This window comes from Myodes glareolus, chromosome 9 (assembly GCF_982192425.1).
Source record: "Myodes glareolus chromosome 9, mMyoGla1.1, whole genome shotgun sequence".
NCBI classification, from domain to species: Eukaryota; Metazoa; Chordata; class Mammalia; order Rodentia; family Cricetidae; genus Myodes; species Myodes glareolus.
In genome coordinates, this window is record NC_142034.1 from 40,208,123 (window position 1) to 40,227,155 (window position 19,033).

A 19,033-nucleotide genomic window follows, 5' to 3' on the forward strand; every position below is an offset into this window, starting at 1 on the left:
TTATTTCTTTTCAAACATTTTTTCATAAGCTCCAGGAGCCAATTGGACCTATATAAATGGACCAGACTCATCCAGGATAAGTATCATTTAATTCTTCCCTTATCATTCCTGGTCTCGGGGACCCCTGGGAATTTCCCTCCGCCAGCCCCCTCAAAAATTCCTCTATCTTCCATCTTAGGACTCTCCTCCCTTAATCAACAGGATCTTAAATTTTTTCAGACATAATTTTCTGCCTTTCCAGCATCTTGTGAGGTCCAAGCTGCCAGCCAGTTCCACAGAGCCCATAAAAAAAAAACAATAGTATTCAGCCACCCCAGGAAGTGGTCAAGCATCTCAACTCTCCAATGCCCACAAAATCAGCAAAAAGTAGTTTTGAGAGACCTGAAAACCCTCACAAAAGGTCATAAGAGACCTGACAAGGCCCCATTTTCACCCATTAAAGACCCCAAACTTCCCAAATTTTTGCCCCATTCCCACCCAAAAGCCCCCAATTTTTATAATAAACAAAAGGGTGGAATGTTATGATTCAGCCACAATATGGCTGACACTTCCGGTTCCAGGGCCACACATGTGTGGACAAGTCCTCAAGCGTGACCTACGTGCTGCATGGTTACATCACCTACATATGACGCAGCTATGTGAGCCCTTGTGCTCATGCATGAGCTCCATCATCTGCGTATGATGTAACCACGTCATTCCCCTGTGCACATGCACTAGGCAGCCCTTAAAAGCTGGATGCACCATCTTCAGTTCTCTCTCTCTCTCTCTGCACACCGACCTCACCAGGCCTGTACACTGTCACCAATAAACTCCTAAGCAGGTTTGTTGCATGTTCCATGTTTTCTTCTCACTCACGCCAGAAAATTTCAATTACACAAGTCAATTTCCTGACGTTTTTATAATTTCAATTTTTGTGTCTGAAAAAGTTCCATTATATGTATGGACCAAAGTTTCAGTATTCATTTGTCAAAGTTCAGTTTTAAACATTAAATGTGAAGAAATAAATTTTCTATGTGTGCTTGTTTTGTTTTGTTTTGGAGAGAGATTGAGAGAAAGAGAAAGAGAGTACATAAAGTTGGATGGGTAGATCTGGGGCAGAGGAAAACATCCAAATCTATTGTATGAACATTTGTTCAATAAAATAAGTTTTAAAAAAAGTTTGCTATCAGGCAGTGGTGGCACACACATTTAATCCCAGCACTCAGGAGGTAGAGGCAGGCGGATCTCTGTGAGTTTGAGGCCAGGCTGATCTACAACTTAAACGTTTTCCTTATAAGAGTTGCTGTTCACAGAAATAGAAACCCTAACTGACCAAAGAACATTTTCAGTTTTTAATATTTTGCAGGGGCCTAAAACAGGAAAAGCTCAGAGTAGAAAGTTATTAGTAAGCAGAGAATGCTCTTTCATTCCTGGCTGCCCAGACCCCAATAATCACACAGAAACTATATTAATTACAACACTGTTTGACCAATGTCTCAGGCATATTTCTAGCTAGCTCTTACATCTTAAATTAACCCATTTCTATTATTTTGTATTTTATTATAAGGCTTGTGGTTTACCGGTAGGGTTCTGATTTATTTCTCCTTCAGCAGCTACATGGCATCTCTTTGACTCCCCCTACGCTCTCTATATATCTCTGTTCAGATTTCCCGCCTGGTTCTACTCTGTTAAGTCATTGTCCAAAACAGTTTTATTCATTAGCCAATATAAGCAACAAATATACAGAAGGACATTCCAGGTCATCTCCCATTTTCTGTCTAAATAAAAAGGAAGGTTTTAACTTTAACATTGTAAAATAACATATAACAACAGTTATCAAGCAAGAATTATGGTTACAATATTTAGTCCATTTACATTTGACAAATTAAGAAAAACACTCTTATCATCTATCCTATCTTTGTGAGTCTAAAGTTTTATATCCAATTTATCTTTTATCATAACTAAGAAAAACTATAACTATCTGTCTTCAATTCTTCAAAGATCCCAAAAGGATATAATATTTCCTAAGTTAACAGGAAGTGCATTGTAAGTAATTTCCAAAGCTCTAGAATTGACAGAGACATCTCACTGCTTGGACAGTCACCCAAATTTATTCTGTAATGTTGGGGCATCCATCTTCAGCCTACAGGCCCATAATATCTTGCAGACTTTTGCATGAAGCAGGAAATTTCAAAGACTGTTTAGCCTATATTGGCAGTTTGTCAGGACATAGTCTTCTGTGTCCTGCAAAATGTCTGACAGTTTCTTCTGTGAAGCAGGAACCCTGGAGAATCACTCCATCTTTTGGAAAGTTCAGAAGTCACTTTTCTGTGAGTCCTGCATGTCCAGTTCATACAGCATACCATCAAAAAGTCCAGACAAGAGCAGTTTCTTGCCCAAATGGCAAGCAAACTCCATAAGGAGACTCTTCCATGTCCATCTTCCTCTTGAAGTAATTGGTTCTGCCAGAATCAGACCTGTCTCACTGTTGAAAAAAGTCTAAGTTCTTAAAACATTTTAAATGCCATCTAAAGGTCTTTGAAGTGTTGAAGAATATCTGTCTAACTGAAATATATCTCAATATATCTCTGTATATCGAGAAAACCTAACTAATATAACTAAAAGTTTGGTTATTATAGATAACTATCTATTAATCTGTATTTCTTAACTATACATTTTTAAATGAGCTGCACAAACACAACACATTAAACAAGAGCAGAAATACATATACACCGTGTAACAAAATTGACCTTAAATTTGTATCAATAGACCAAGATCCATACTAATGCAAAGTATCCATCTTTATACCATATCACCCTTAGAAATTGACTATGATCTTTAATCACCTAAAATCAACCCCCTTTAAATGAAAACAAACATTTATAAACAATCATTTTGGAAATTTGGGTGTTGTTTTCTCCAAACTGCTTCCTGCTGTTTCTTGGACAAAGTATTTTTAGGGTTCCCAGAGACCTTTGGGGGGGGTTGAAAAAAATCAAAGAAAATACAATACTATGCATAATCCAGGCTCTTTGTGTGTATTCAATTTTTATGTGGCTTATTTTACTCTATTACTTTTTAATATTTATTTTATTATCTTTACTCCTTTAATCAATGACTGTACTTTTGTCTGTACTCTTTTTCCTCTCTCTCCCAAGCCCATGCTCTTGGGTAGGCAGAATTAACATAGTAAAAATGGCAATCTTACCAAAAGTAATCTATAGATTCAATGTAATGCCCAGCAAAATTCTTCACAGACCTTGAAAGAACAATACTCAACTTCATATGGAAAAAGCAAAAAACCCAGGATAGCCAAAACAATACTGTATAATAAAGGAACTTCTGGAAGCATCACAAGCCCTAGCTTCGAGCTCTATTGCAGAGCTACAGTACTGAAAACAGTCTGGTATTGGCATAAAAACAGACAGGAGGACCCAATGGAACTGAGTCAAAGACCTCAACATAAAACCAGTCACACTGAACCTCATAGAAGAGAAAGTGGGAAGTATAGTTGAGTACATTGGCACAGGAGACCACTTCCTAAATACAACCTCAGTAGTACAGACACTGAGGGAAATAATTAAAAAATGGGACCTCCTGAAACTGAGAAACTTCTGTACAACAAAAGACATGGTCAACAAGACAAAACAGCAAACTACAGAATGGAAAAAGATCTTCACCAACTCCACATTGGACTGAGATCTAATCTCCAAAATATACAAAGAACTCAAGAAATTGGTCATCGAAAGAACAAATAATCCAATAAAAAAAATGGGGTACAAACCTAAATAGAGAATTCTCAACAGAGGAATCTAAAATGGCTGAAAGACACTTAAGGAAATGCTTGACGTCATTAGCCATCAGAGAAATGCAAATCAAAACAACTCTGAGATTCCATCTTACACCTGTAAGAATAGCCAAGATCAAAAACACTGATGACAACTTATGCTGGAGAGGATGAGGGGGTAAAGGGAACACTCCTGCATTGCTGGTGGGAGTGCAAACTGGTACAGCTGCTTTGGGTAGCAAACTTCACAGGGACAGGGTCGGAGGTTTGCAGGAAGCAGAGGGAAGGACCTAGGAAGAGCTTTTCTCCTCTTGAATGAGCTCTATCCCGTCTTGTGTCACTGTTAAAGCATTTCATTAGATTTGATAAATAGATTGATTGGTAGATGCGACTGCTGGGCAGGTGACTGAGCGCTGGGAGAGAGGAAGAGCAGGGAGGAGTACTACACAGCAGAAGAAAAGTCACCTTGAAATTTGCAGGCAAATGGGAGAATATAGAAGACATCATATTGAGTGAGGTAACCCAGACCCAGAAAGACAAATATAATATGTACTCTACACTGTAGATTCATGGTCCTTGATTATACAAACATTCTGGAAAATAAGGATTTTAAAGAAAACCTTAAATAAGTTGGTATGAAGATGTACTCAAACGGAAAGTTCGGGACCATGGAAAATCAGGTTATGAACTACAACGCATATCATGATGCCGCTGTGTTAACCATGTATAATAAGTGTATGCACATTAATAACACACAAAAGATAAAGATCTGCAAGTATGAAGGGCTAATGATGGTTTGTTTTCCCCTGAGTCAGGGGCTGAGATCCTTATAAAAAGCTCTACTCACTCTCCTAGACCAGCGTAAATCTGCACTCCTGCCCAGGGCTTTTCATGTCAGAGAACTCAGTCATCAGGCAGAGGCAGCAGCTCAGGGCTGCAATCCTCTGCGCCAGGCCAGCAGTGAGGAGTTCCACCCAGGGCCCAGGCTGAGGGCTTAGCTGAAGAGAGAAGAGCAGCTGGACAGTCCAATCCAACAGTGAGCTCAACCTGGCAGCGTGCCAAAGACCTGCCCCCGACTAGAAAGAGTCCAACAGTTTCGTTTTCCCACAAAGCAAGGTATTGGGAGGTAGAAGGGTTGCTTTAAACACTTGACTGCGACCACCGCCAAACCCACGCGGGAGCAAGCTCTGCTTCACTGACCTTACAGGCAGCGGCCCAATCTACGACTGGAACACCACCCGACAAGCAGGATTTGAGCCAGAGGCCGAGTTCTGGAGGGAAAAGGTTCGTGCCTGTTTCCAAGTTCTCCTTTCCGAGGCGGCCAGGAGAAAAGGAGCAAGAGAACTGAGACTTTTCCCGCAGATCAGAAGCGGTGAGGGCCGGTGCGACCTTCTCGGGGACAGGGTCAGAGGGAAGCGGGAGGCAGAGGCAAGGGCCTGGGAAGAGCTCTTCTCTTGAATGAGTTCTATCCCGTTTTGTATTACTCATAGCATTTCATTAGATTCGATAGATGGATTAGTAGATTCGACCGCTGGGCAGGTGACAGAGCGCTGGGAGAGAGAAAATGTAGACAATCAGTCATTAGTTAAACTTACTAAAGAAGAGAGGTGCAGATGTGTATGGAAGAAGAGAGGTTGAAGATTCCTTAGGAAGAAGAATGGCGACTGAGACCAAAAGGGGAACCAAAACGCCAGGAACAATTCGAAAGCTCTATGTGTCTAAAGTTTAGGATGGTTAAAGTTTAGTTCATTAAACACATTCTGAGTTTCAAGATTCCCGGTATTTAGTAGACTTCTTATTGGTCTCTTCGTTCCCGCTCCTTCGGCGAGGGGCGGAGCCAACCACTGGAAAGGAAAGGCGGGACCTTAGTGCCAGCGGGGCCAATGCGCTAGACCTGCTATTGTAAGGCCAGGTTCCCGTTGCTTAGAGCCTAGCAGCTCTACACCGACACCACCAGGGTCTAGCCCGCAAAATCCGGGACCTGGGTGGCCTGAGCAGCCCAGAAGCCAAGGTGACATCTGTGTGTCTCTCCTGCCTGAAGGTCCAGGTATTTTATCAGGTTCAGCAGCAAGTTCGGTAAAAAACATGAGAGTTATAGGAGATGATTGGGATGGGTATGAACCTGGTCAGGCTATCACAGGGGAGGGGGAGAGGGCAGAGGAATGAGGGGCGGGTGGGGGTGGAGCAGGACCCATGCCCACATGCACACAGGTGCCACATTCAGCAGCAGGATTCTGTGCTGGCAGAGCCTGTCACTGTGAGCGGGTCTAAGTTAGTGCAAGTGCCTCGGGCCCCCAGTTGCAGTTTTGGAAATTATTGTGTTGAAAGATTCTGCAGACGCGACTGAGCCACCCCTGTAAGATTCTGTCCTTAACTGAGGCGCTAAGAGGCAGAAACAGAACCATTGCTATCTAACCCAGAGTTTATCATCTAGAAGCTATTGGAAAGAGCCAAGGACCCTGTGGTTTCAGTTTCCCGAATGCCACTTGTTCTACAGCCCTATTTCCTTTCTGTTCTGGCTCCCCAAAATAGTCAGTACCAGTATAGCTTTATTTTGTGTCATATGACATTTTTAAGATTTTACTTCGTAAAAACTCTGTTATCTGGAACTGAATTATTTAATCTTTAAGCATATCAATGAGTGACTATGTTGAATGAGTTAATTGAGAAGACCCATTCTAAAGGAGGGTGACACCATTTCCAGACTATGGTTCTTAGAGGAGCCAGCTGGCTGAGCACATGCTTTCCTTGGTCTTTCTGACCGTGGGTGGCTATTCTGTGCTCTGAGCCCTGTAAACTTCAGTTACCGTGGCTTCCTGGTTCTGGTGATGCCTACTTGGAACCCTGCCTTCCTGAAGTGGCCTTTGTCTGGGCATTTTTATCACCGCAGCAGGGGAGTAACAAGACACAGGGCTTCTCCTTTTCTCTGCAGTATCTCCCTGTGCGCACACCCTCCATCCCCATATAGCTGTGAAGTCTCTTCACACTTCTCCCACTGTCGCCTACATTTCTCCTCCTGCCTTTTCCGCAAAGGGTTCTTTCCAGACAGGTGACTTTGTTCCCTAGCTGAAGAGGAAAAGGGAAGGCATTGGAAGAATCTCCCTCCTGCCTCCCCTAGAGCTATAAACCTAACCTCACTGCCAACGGTTTTCTCTTCTCTTTTTTTCTTCCAGAATCTGACCCACGATCTTGTCCAGACCTTGATTTTCAGGATTCTGTTGTTTCAGTCACTCAGTCTCCTCCTCCTTCTTTAAGTTCTCAGCTCCCTACTGACTTTCTCTCATCCATGCTAAATATTGTCAAGCCTTTCCCATCTTAAAGAAAAACCAATCTTCAACTTCTCTTCCTCCATCCACGTCCTGCACGTCTCTTCTTTAGTAAGTTTATCTAATGACTGATTGTCTACATTTGATAACACTATTACTGTGCCTGGCATTCATTCCTCAGCCCATGTGACATAATGACAATTAGTATGGTATTGCTTACTGGACTTCTGTGAGCCTAAGCCTAGTGTTAAGTGACTGGTGAATTATTTAATCCTTATACTAAGAGCCATATTAAGGTAGATGATCCCTGCTCTGTTAGCAAGCACACATGGTTAGGCATTTAAAGTATTCAGATAAATATAACAATAGTATGTTGTAAAGAGACTTTCTCTGTCCCAGAAGGTAGCTCCCAAATAACAACATAGAGAATTCTTATTAATTATGAATGCTCGGCTTTGCTTGTTCCTAACTAGCTTTTATAACGTAAATCAGCCCATTTCTATTAATCTGTGTGCTGCCATGTGGCTCATGACTTTTACCTCTCCTACATGTTCTACTTTCTCTGTGTCTAGCTGGTGACTCCACCTTTCTTCTTCCCTGGGTCCTCTCTACCCCCAGAAGTCCCACATAAACTCTTCCTGCCTAACTATTGGCCATTCAACTCTTTAGTAAACCAATCACAGCGCACATCTTCAAACAGTCTAAAGGGACAGTTCTCAACAGTAAGGGATAGAGTTGCCAGCCAAGCCATGTCTGTTGGTGCTCATCTCTAAGACCTCCGCTTCTGCAGTCTTCAGAGTCAACAGCTGTGTCATGCATCAAATGTATTTTTGCAGGAGAGGATGGAGACAGGACTTCTCTGTGTAGCATTAGCTGTCCTGGAACTCACCATGTAGACCAGCCTGCCCTTGAACTCAGAGCTCCTCCTGCCTCTGCCTCCCAAGTGCTGGGATTAAAGACATGCACCACCAGCTCCTGGCAGTTCACTAAATCCTACAAAAAGTCTTTCCAGTCTCTCTTGCAGCACCTGTCAGTAGCTTAGAGACCTGGAAAATCAGCAGGCGGCCTTGTGCTCCATTTCCTGATGCCATATTCCTTTGGTTTTCTCCCACCTCTCTGGGTTTTCATGACCCTTTTGACATCTCCTTCCAGTATATTCTTTATTTATCCCATAATTATTTGGGAATATGTCCTAAGCTGTGAAATCTCGTGCTATGGTATACCCTTCTGTTAGGTGATCTCTCCTGCTCCTGTACCTCAATACTGATGGCTTCACCCTGACGATTCCAGTGAGTGGGTGACATTAGCTCCTCCTGGGAGCATTGTTAAACTAAAGAGAAATAGCCAAAGTAGTTCAGACACCTCTTTAATGTGTTTTCCCTCCCATAGCCCATATCTCATGTGATGGTAAATTCTACGTTTTTTTGAATATGTATTTTATGTATATGAGTGACTTGTCTTTGTGTACACACCAGAAGAGACTATCAGGTCCTATTACATATGATTATGAGCCACGATGTGGGTGCTGAGAATTGAACTCAGGACCTCTGGAAGAACAGCCAGTGCTCTTAATCACTGAGCCGTTTCTCCAGCCCCGGTAAGTTCTACTTTTACTTCCCCTCAAAAACAATTTCTGAAGAGAAAGGACTGTTTTTATCTTACTTGATATTTTACTGCTTTGACAGAATATACTTGGCTTAGATTAATATTTTCAGTAAGTAAATGAATGAATTATATCCTCGAGAGAATTAATCTCAATAAAGGTAAAACAAGTGTTTGGATTGTTTGACTGTAGGACCAACATGGAAAGAGATCTCTCCTTAGAGATGATAAAGTCTCACCCAGACTTGGTCATCCGCATAAGGGACGTGACTCTTGGGGAAAAAAACCGAAAGAAAATGGACAAAGAGAAGAGAAAGGAGGAGAAGACAAAAGTTACAGAGGCTGCCTGTGCTCTGTTAAACTCCGGAGGAGGAGTGATTGAGATACAAATGGCCAACAAGAGTGAGCATCCCGTGGAGATGGGACTGGATTTGGAACAGTCTTTGAGAGCACTTATCCAGTCTTCTGATTGGCGGGCTTTCTTTGAGACCCAACAACGAGGGAATTATTTTTACATTTTTGTTAGATCTTGGAGCTGCGGTCCTGAAAACGGTTCTGCTAAACCTCGCATTTGCAGCCAAAACTCTTCCTTGTACCATAGATCTGAAACTTCAAAAATTCCCATGAGTTCAACAGATGCATTTGTATATCTGAAAAGTAAGAAGAATGTCGGATGTGACCAGAAAGATGAAGTCACTCCACCTGTTAAAATTCCCAGAATTATACGTCAGAACAGCCTTGAATCAGATCCTGCTTTTGAAATTTTCCAAAGTGAGAAACTCGAATATGGTCAAATCTTGCCTTTTCCTGAATCTATACAAGTAGAGTTTAAACAATTCGCTACAAAAAGTGTCCAAGACTACATTAAAACTGAAATTCCAGAGTATGTCTCTGCATTTGCAAACACCAGCGGAGGCTACCTTTTCATTGGAGTGGAGGACAAGAGTAGGAAGGTCCTGGGATGTCCAAAAGACAAGGTTACCCGTGACTCATTGGAAAGAGTGGCAAATGAAGCAATATCTAAGTTGCCAGTTTTCCATTTTTGCTCATCTGAAGAAAAGGTGTCTCACGAGACCAGAGTCATAGATGTGTTTCAGGGGGGGGATTTGTGTGGTTTTCTCTGTGCGATCAAGGTGGAGGCTTTCTGCTGCGCGGTGTTCTCAGAAGCTCCCACCTCGTTGATGGCAGACAAGGAGAAAGGAGTCATCTACAGACTGACTACTGAGGAGTGGGTGGGCATGATGGTGGCTGCTGATCCAGGTAAGAGGGGAGAGTTCTTCCTTCTCTGGTTTTTCTGACTCTTGAGTTCCTCTATATTGTTCACACTCTGAAAATCTGAGTTCATTACATCTACTGAAGTTGGGTCTTTATGCTTTTTGGATACAAGAAATTTAGGGTTGGAGAGATGGCTCAGAGGCTTACAATCATCGATAATGAGACCTGGTGTCCCTCTTCTGGCCTGCATGCATACATGTAGGCAGAACACTAAATATGGAATTCTTTTTTGTTTGTTTGTTTGTTTTGAGACAGGGTTTCTTTCTGTAATAGTCCTGGCTATCCTAGAGCTCACATTGTAGACCAGGCTGTCCTTGAACTCACTGATATCCACCAGCTTCTGCCTCCCAAGTGCTGGGATTAAAGATATGTGCCACCACAACCCGGTTGAATATGGACTTCCTTTTTGGCACACACACATGTTCAGATGCCACAGTTCACACTTGGAGGCCAGAGACCAAAATGAGTCACTTCTCCTTCCACCAAGTGTGTGACAGATCAAACTCAGGTCATCAGGCCTGGAGGCAGGCACCTGTTTAGTTAGGGTTTCCATTGTTGTGAAGAGACACCATGACCAGAGTAACTCTTTTTTTTCTTAGGGGAGAGCATGAGTGTGGTCCCCACTACCACAAATTATGCAGTCCAGGGTCCCACATTTGGGGAAATCCCAGGCATCAGCATATCCAGAGTGCAATAGATAAGCCTTGGACCGATCATGGCAACTCTTATAAAGGAAAACATTTAATTGCAGTAGCTTGCTTACAGTTTCAGAGGTTCAGTCCATTATCATCATGGTGGGATATGGCAACATGCAGGCAGATGTTGTGCTGGAGAAATAAATGAGAGTCCTACATTTTATGGGCAACAGGAAATGATCTGAGAGACTGGGTAGTATCTTGAGCATATATGAGACCTCAAAGCCTGCCTCCACAGTGACACACTTCCCCCATCAAGAATACACATACTCCAACAAGGCCACACTTCCCAGAAGTGCCTCTCCCTTTGGGGATCATTTTCTTTAAACCACCACAGCACCTTTACCCACTGAGCCATCTGACCAGCATCATGAAAATGGAGTTCGTATTTACACCTCGCACTGTAATTTGCTGGGCCCTCATAACAATGATCATCTGGTGCCAAAGTTTAGCATGTTACCAACTCTGGGAGTCAGGAACCTGCACCAGATGTGGCATATTTTGGCTGAATCTAAACGTTCTTTTTGCTAAGTCTTCTTTGGCTAACCAGTCAGTCTTTTATGCTTCTATTTGAATTTCAGGATTCTTTTTCTTAGTTCTGTGAAAAGCATTATTGGAATTTGATAGGGTTTGTATTGACTCGGTAGACCGAGTTTAGTGACCGCCATTTCCATAGGAGGTTTTTCCTTCCGGTTTCTGCCTCAGTGTTTGAAAGTTTTCATCATAGAGGCCTCTTGCTTCCTTGGTTAGGAATGGTATGTTGTCGGGGATTTGTCTGGTGCAGTCATTACGGAGATTTTTCAGATCTGTTTCTCGGCAAGTTTGTTACTGGTATACAGGAAAGCTGCTGGGTTTGTCTCTTGGTTTTTATATCCTGCAACTCTACTGAAAGTTATTAAATAGAAGAGCTCATAGGTAGAGTCTTTAAGGTCTTTATGTTTAAGGTCAGATCATCTGTAAATGGGCACGACTGACTTCTTTTCTATTTGTACACTTGCCTTGAATGAGAGTGTGCCCTCAATTTTGGAGGCAGAAATTTTTGCTCTGTGAAATGAAGCCAACTTGATCTTTTTAGTGTTTGGTTAAGTTTGGTTTTCAGGTTTGAGTTTATCATGGAAATTGTGCAGCTTTTTTTTTTGTTTTTTCTTTTTATGATTGTGCTACGCAGACAATAAGGCTTTGCAGGGTAAATTAAGTGTCTCTTACCTTGTATTTCACAGAATAGTTTGAGGAACATTGCTGTTAATTCATCAGTGATGGTCTATTAGAAATCAACAATGAATCCATCCAGTCTGGACTTTTCTTTGCTAGGATTCTCTTCATCTTCCTTTTGGGTAGGCACAGATGGGACTGTACTTCTGTCTCATCTCTCTGCAAAGAGACAACACAATCTTCCTGGAAATGTGAGAAACTGCATTGAAATGAAAGGGATTTAGCTTCATTTTGGTGACTGCCACTTGAGTGATCTTGACTTAGTTTGGGTAGGTGATGTGTGTCCAGGGATTTCTCCTTTGATCCAAAACCATAGCTTCTTCACCTCTGTAGAATACAGGTTTTCAAAGTATTCGCTAATGTTCCTCTGGATTTTAGTGATACCTGTGGTAATGTTATCTCCTCTCTTTCTCTAGTTGGTTAGGTAAGGGTTTATCATTCTTATCTATTTTTAAAAGGTCTGTTTTACTCATTCTTTTGATCATTTCTTTTCATTAAATGCTACCCTGGTAATTATTATTTCTTTCTATCTACTAATTCGGGGCTTGGATGGTTCTTGTTAGTTGAATTATTTCTTTGAGTTGAAATTCCATCATGTTTCTTACTTGAGGTGGCTATGGTTTTCCATGTAATTGTTCATAACTATAAACTCCACTATTAGATGTGCCTCTGATACATTCCAAATGTTCCTATAATTGCCGCTTTCATTTTCATTTGGTTATGTTAATTTCTGGGTTATAATGGATTAAGTAAAAATGCTGTGGATCCCTAAGTGGCTGCAGAAGCTGCACACCCCCAAACGGCAGCAGTGGGCAGTGGATCCCAAGAGCAGCCAGTCCCAGGCAGGGACAGTGCAGTTTTCCTAGTGGCTGCACCTGGCCATGAGGGGCAGCGAGTCCTACAAGGGGCATATCACCAGTCCACACCGCAGGTCTCAAAAGGCAGCTTGTCCCAGGCAGGGAACCACATGGCGGGAGATATGTTTAGGCGCGCCATGCAGAGTGATGCAGAGTGAGGTTAGACATTTATTTTGTGGGTTTGGGAGGGAAAAGGGGAAATGGGGAGAAGAGCAGAGAGAGAGGCAGAGAGAGAAACAGGAGGGGGAAAGGGGAGAAGTTGGGAGAAGGGAGAGAAGCTGCCAGAGAGAGAGAGAGAAAGGACAGAGAGAGAGAGGAAAAAGTCAGGCCGAAGCTGAAGATCAGCTTGCCTTGGCAAACCAGGGAGGGTAGTAAGTAGGCCTGGATTGTCTTTTAAAGGGACAGAGCAGACCATTACACTGGTTTCATCAATAACATGCTGGTCATTTATTGCTTAATCTCACTGTGTTCATAAAGTTTTGTAGGTCTTCTTGCTGGTGGTTTATAGTTTTAATTAATTTTGGTAATGAGAAACAAGAGATTATTAGTTCTTTTTTGCTTTTTTGAGACAGGGTTTCTCTGTGCAATAGCCCTACTGTCCTGGAACCTGTTCTGAAGACCAGGTTGGCCTCGAACTCACAAAGATCTGCCGGCCTCTGCCTTCCAGCTTGTGCTCTTGACCTCTGAACTGTCTCTCCAGTCCCAGGCTTCCTTTTCTGAGTCCAGCTTCCTACTTCCTGAGCTTTTCGGCACGTCAGTGTCCAGGTCTTCCTTGCCCAAGGTTTATCTTCCACAGCTGTCTCCTACCCTGGAACTGTGGCAGGTCGACACCAGGATCCCTTATCTGAGATTGTTTCTTGGTATCAGGACCCCAGGGAAGCTCAGTACTAACCAGTGAGTTCTCTACCCAGCTGGCACCTAGTGAAGTGACAAAGTGGGCCTCCTCTCCACTGTTTACCCATGATGTCAGAGGAGTCACTGCCTCCCCAGAACCTTCCATTGGACTTGAAGCTTTTGAGGATTCTGATTTTGTCATGCGGTTGGAACTAGCGGTGTCTTTACCAGGGTTGTTTATATTACCTTCTGGATCAAGCTTCAGCTTCCCTTCTGTGTGGTTCTGGTCTTCTGCCAATTCTTCCCCTTTGGAATAGAGCCTGTGCTTTATATTCTGACTGGTTTCATTCACTGTGTCACACAGAGGCAGCTTCCAGTCAGTCATCTTCCCTCGGTAACCTGTGTGAAGATTTTGAGTGTCAGCTGAGTCTTTCCGACAGCCCTCCACGCTGCAGACCAGTGTATTCTAAGAAGGGACTGGAGCATAAAGTCGACCTCCAAAAACATTTATTTCCAGGTATGAACAGCCAGTTTTTCCATTAGGAGAAAGAGAGCATTAACGCCTTTGTTAAAAAAGAAATCAACGAGAATGCCTTGTGCAGCACCAAGTTAATGATGTAACAACACTGCAAACCTCTTGGGAATGAGGTAAAGGGACTCTTGAAGTCATTGAGCATGGTACTAGCAAAATCTGATAGCTAAATATGCAGAGATCAAGGTCCCCACCAGGAATTTAAAACAGCATTTCCAGGGCTTGAGCATATGCATTTGAGTCAACTTCCCAAGGGTTCAGAACTCAGTAAACCAGTACAGCTATCGTAGAAGAATCTAATGTAACGATAACTGCACAGATTTTTCACCTTCCTTAGGCTTAGTAACTTCCACTTTGGTTGGCACAGACTTTTCTGCATGATAATGGGATGGCCACATCATTCCATCAGCTTGGTGGAATATGAGTTGCAGGGGATGTATACAGATGGAATTTCCCTTAAGTTGTATTGCACATAGGAGCTTGGTTCCCTTTGGATTTGAAAATGTTTTATAACTTTAATTTTTTTATAACTTTAAATTTTGTTGAAACAGATTTTTTACATACATATCATATATTCTGATCACATTTTTTAACCCCCTGTTCCTCCCAGCTCCTCAGTACCTCCGTAGCCTCAAATCCACATTCTTTCCCCACTCTCTCCCAGCGTAAACAAATAGGCAACTGAAACAAACAAAGCAGAATAGGGCAAAACAAACAGAAAATAAGAACAAGAAACACACAGAGAGAGAGACAGACACACACATACATGCACACATGCCACACGCTCTCTGTCTCTCACACACACCATAAGAACACAAAATCAGAAACCATAATAAATAGGCAAAAGACCTGTAAGATAAGAAATATATCCAGACAAAGCATATGAGGGGGAAAAAAAACCAAGAAATACTATTGAGTTTATTTTTTGTTGGTCATTTACGTAATTCTCTGTTTTAAACATAATATGTGAGTTGTAGAAGACAATACAAACACTTATTTGAAATCTTGTTTATTCTTCCAATGTCTAGTGTCACCAGGATGTTTGAAATACACTCCTGAATCCCTCTGGAAGGAGCTGTGCTCAGAGAATAAGGGACTGGAGGACTTATTAAGCCAGCAAATGCACTCTGTCCCCTGTGGTCTGCTGATCCTCTCTAGAAGCTGGGCTGTGGACCTGAACTTGGAAGAGAGGCAGGGAGTCATCTGCGATGCTCTGCTGATTGCAGAGAATAGCCCTCCCACCCTCTACACCATCCTTGGGCAGCAGGAGGAGGGGGCACAGGACTACTGTACCCGCACTGCCTTTACTCTCAAGCAGAAGCTAGTGAACACTGGTGGCTACACTGGGAGGGTCTACGTCATGACCAAGGTTCTCTGCCTGGAATCCAAGAGCAATGTAGAGACCAGTGAGAGGTCACCCTCTCCTATAGATTACCCACGCTCCTACAACCTTGCAAACACCAAAAAAATGGAAGCCTTGCTGCAGGCGCTTGTAATTGTCTTGCTCAACTTCAGATCTTTCTTGAGTGACCAGCTTGGCTGTGAAATTTTGAATCTTCTCACAGTCCAACAGTATGAGATATTCTCAAAAAATCTCCGCAAAACCAAGAAACTGTTTGTGCATGGCTTGCCAGGGTCGGGCAAGACAGTCATGGCCATCAAGATCATGGAAAAGATCAGAAACACATTTCACTCTGAAACAGATAGAATTCTCTACATCTGTGAAAGTCAGCGCTTGAGGGACTTTATCAGGTAAGTGTTGGATCTTACATCTGTGTGTTATCAGTCTGGTCTTGAATATTTCTCTTAAGTGACCCTGATTCTTGGGAATTAGACAGTACAAGGACCTGTGACAGCAGTGCTGTGTCTCTGGGCATTGACGCAGTTAGATAAACACCTAATGTCCTTTTCACTGTTACAGGGCAAAAAATATTTGCCAGGCAGTGACCCGGAAAACTTTCATGAAAATTGAATTTGAGACAGACATGATCCAACACATCATTGTTGATGAAGCCCAGAATTTGCGCACTGAAGATGGGAACTGGTATGAGAAGGCAAAGCGCATCACTCAGAGAGAGAAAGATTGTCCCGGAATCCTCTGGATCTTTCTGGACTATTTTCAGACCAGCCACACGCAACCGACTGACCTCCCAGATTTCTCATGCCAGTATCCAAAGGAAGAGCTCACAAGAGTGGTACGCAATGCAGATAAAATAGGTGAGTTCTTACAGAAGAAGTTACAGGAAATCAGAAATAACCCTCCATTCATGATCCCTCCTGAGTCCCTGGAGATACTCAATGAATTTACCTGGGCTCATGGTGTACCAGGAAGCTTTGAACTAAGATACTTGAGCTTGAGAGAGATGGTGAACTATGTAGCAAATGAGTGCAGTTCTTTCTTGAGGAATGGCTACTCTCCCCATGATATCGCTGTGCTTTTCAGCACGGAAGAGGAAACACATAAATATGAAGATCAGTTCCTGAAAGAAATGAGGAAGAGGAGAGTGTCTCAGATGGATGATGCGTTTGTCTATTCTCTTGACATGTTTGACAGCATCCGCCGATTCTCAGGCCTGGAAAGAAGCATTGTGTTTGGCATTAACCCCCATACAGTTGAACGGGACATTTCCTGCAACCTATTGCTCTGCTTGGCTTCCAGAGCAAGGAAACATCTGTATATTCTGATGTTTCCTGATCATTCTCCCTCTATCAGGATGTAGCTCAGTAGTTGACTGGGATGCATGAGGTCCTAGGTTCATTCACTGGTGATAGAAAATTTAGTTCAGGCTCTTCAGTAAAAGAAGATTAAACATGCAATTAAACTCATGTCCTATAGCTTTAGAAAATGCTGGCAAAAAGATTAGCAGTGGGCACTGAAACTCACTGTGGTTCTGAGGCTGACAACAAAGTTGAAGAGAAAAACTGGGAAAACAATGTACATTTGACACATGCTGTAAAAATATTGAAACCACAAGGATTGAAAGTAGATTTAAAAAACTATGCAATATAGTAAGCCATACCTGAGTTTTAAAACAGGCTTCGACTTTAAATTGATAAATACATTTATAAAAATTTAATGTATTTACAGCTTTAAAGATTGTAAGGAGCCATCAGGACATTGCCATTGCGAAATGGTGCTGGTGGTCCTGCAGCTTGGAGGTAAACAGATCCTTTTGATGTTGCCAGCGTGTGGCTGAGTACCCCTTGGCCTGCATTTGCATAACTGAGCCTTGTTCCCTAAGCCAACCCCGAAGCCCCGGGCTTCAGCGGAATGGTATTCACCAATCAGGACAGTATCCCAGCCTCTCCACCTTAGAAAAGCAGCTGCCACTTGGCTTTCGTGCTGTCTCTTGCTCCCTGCCCCTCTCTCTCACTTTCTCTCTCTCTCTCTCTCTCTCTCTCTCTCTCTCTCTCTCTCTCTCTCTCCCTCTCGTTGCCCGCTCTCCCTTCAACCGAGAGGCTCCAATAAAGTGTGATTTGGGAAGAATCCTCGATTTCGTGGTCGTTCTTGTTTGCTGGTCAAGCAGCGCGCCACAAAAGATAAAGACTAAAAACACCCGGGTATCTAAAGAGAAAACATGGGCCCACCCAGGACCATTCAGCAGCAGCCAGAAGGCTACTGTTAGAGTGAGCAGAGGTATGGTATGGTGTCTTGAGTGTGTGTGTGTGTGTGTGTGTGTGTGTGTGTGTCTGTGTGTGTCTGTGACAGAGAGAGAGGGTAGGGTTCAGGTACTGTGGACAGAGACCTATATGAAGAGATGAGGAAGGAAGAGAGCAGGCTGAGATGGTAAGGTAGCTGACCCCTTGACCAGCAGCAACACACTGGAAAGTGAGCCCTGCACTTTGTCTGGGCAGCTCAGCAGAGGTGATCTTGTTGATGAGAGCATAGGTGAGCCCACCCTGAGGACCTGAGCATGCTCCCATGCCCACCCATCATCTGCCACATAGCAGCATCTGCTGAGGAGAGAATCCCTCCCCCGCCCATCAATGCCTGGGGCAAGTGGGAGAGCTGACCCTGTGATCACAAGAGCTGGAGACCTGTCCTGACCCCCACCAACTGCAGCACTCAGGAGAGCAGGCCCTGTTTCCCGCCAGGCAGCACAACTGAACCAACACTGTTAGTGCAGGTGTAAGTGAGCCAACCCCGAAATTGTTACTATGGGAAAATGTCCCCGTTTCCCATCTGGTGTGCCCATCCTGCAGCTGCCCAGGCCCAGACCCAGAGTTATGCCTGGCCTGCTCCAACATCCATGATCTGCTGGAGCACAGTGAGGGGACCTGACCCACAGACCCAAAGCTGCAGGATCTCCACAGCACAGGGGAGCAGTGGGATGTCCAGGACTATCACTCAGACTTTGACATCATAAGGGCCTCTTCCTTACAGAGATGCTAATTGGGAGTGGTGGAGTCTTTAGGGGACGTCCCTGTGGAGACTCTCAGGAAAATCCCCTAAGCGTGTAAACAGAGCGCGTTTATGTGTGTTTATGCTAGGGTTATAGTATTGACCTGTTAATGTTTGTAGTTTATCATGAAGATGTTACTGATTAGAAAAAGATTAGAGCTTGCCTGAGAAAATTTTAATAGAAGTCCTTAGATTTGATATGTTTAAAAGAACAAATTTGGAATTTGATTGTAGCTACAAACTGTTAAAGATATTGTCAAATTTGAACTAAACTAAGACCACTTCTCTTATGCCCTCCCCATGTTCCCAAGTTCCCCCAAGTTCCTGGAATGAGTTGAACACCCTGGGTATGACTGATGAGGGTATGATTGGTCACTGACCATGGCTAATGACAGCTATTAACCATGCCTGATGTATTTTTATCTATTTTACTCTTTAATTCTGTGCTTCTCCTTGCCATAACCAATCAGGTTAAATGTCAGCTACCCCAAAACCCTCTGACAAGGCTGTGACCCACTTGTGGGTCTTTCCCGTATAAATGCTGACCTGTAAATGCTCAGCACCGCTCTCCTCCACCCACTGCACTGGAGTG

General features: G+C 43.2%; 2 protein-coding genes across 5 annotated transcripts in view; both read left to right on the plus strand.

Moving 5' to 3' along the window:
• Positions 1–4,916: 4,916 nt before the first annotated feature.
• Positions 4,917–17,526, plus strand: LOC148120874 (schlafen family member 9-like). Of its 3 annotated transcripts, none has more exons than XM_087910219.1 (5): positions 4,917–5,050; positions 8,828–9,894; positions 13,872–14,024; positions 15,068–15,791; positions 15,961–17,526. In XM_087910219.1, exons 2-5 carry the CDS (start codon positions 8,835–8,837, stop codon positions 16,757–16,759), a joined length of 2,736 nt encoding a protein of 911 aa, XP_087766345.1. In that variant the 5' UTR covers positions 4,917–5,050; positions 8,828–8,834; the 3' UTR covers positions 16,760–17,526. The 3 variants fall into 3 exon arrangements, with proteins under 3 accessions (XP_087766345.1, XP_087766344.1, XP_087766346.1); XM_087910218.1 differs by having other exon boundaries at positions 5,036–5,138; XM_087910220.1 differs by lacking the exon at positions 4,917–5,050 and adding an exon at positions 5,728–5,813.
• LOC148120875 (schlafen family member 13-like) overlaps positions 4,999–19,033 on the plus strand; it is a 38,723-nt gene continuing 24,688 nt past the window's right edge. The window contains exon 1 of one of the 2 annotated variants that reach the window (XM_087910214.1): positions 4,999–5,138. The gene's annotated coding sequence lies outside the window, so the exon portion shown is untranslated. Of the gene's footprint in view, positions 5,139–5,684; positions 5,814–19,033 lie in introns of those variants that run through there. The other variant, XM_087910215.1, reaches the window with a different exon arrangement.

Coding starts and splice junctions, on each gene's coding strand:
- LOC148120874 (XM_087910219.1), top strand. CDS start 8,835: ATGGAAAGAGATCTCTCCTTAGAGATGATAAAGTCTCACCCAGACTTG. Junction 9,895..13,871: donor GATGGTGGCTGCTGATCCAG/GTAAGAGGGGAG, acceptor TGTGTCACACAG/AGGCAGCTTCCAGTCAGTCA. Junction 15,792..15,960: donor CGCTTGAGGGACTTTATCAG/GTAAGTGTTGGA, acceptor TCACTGTTACAG/GGCAAAAAATATTTGCCAGG.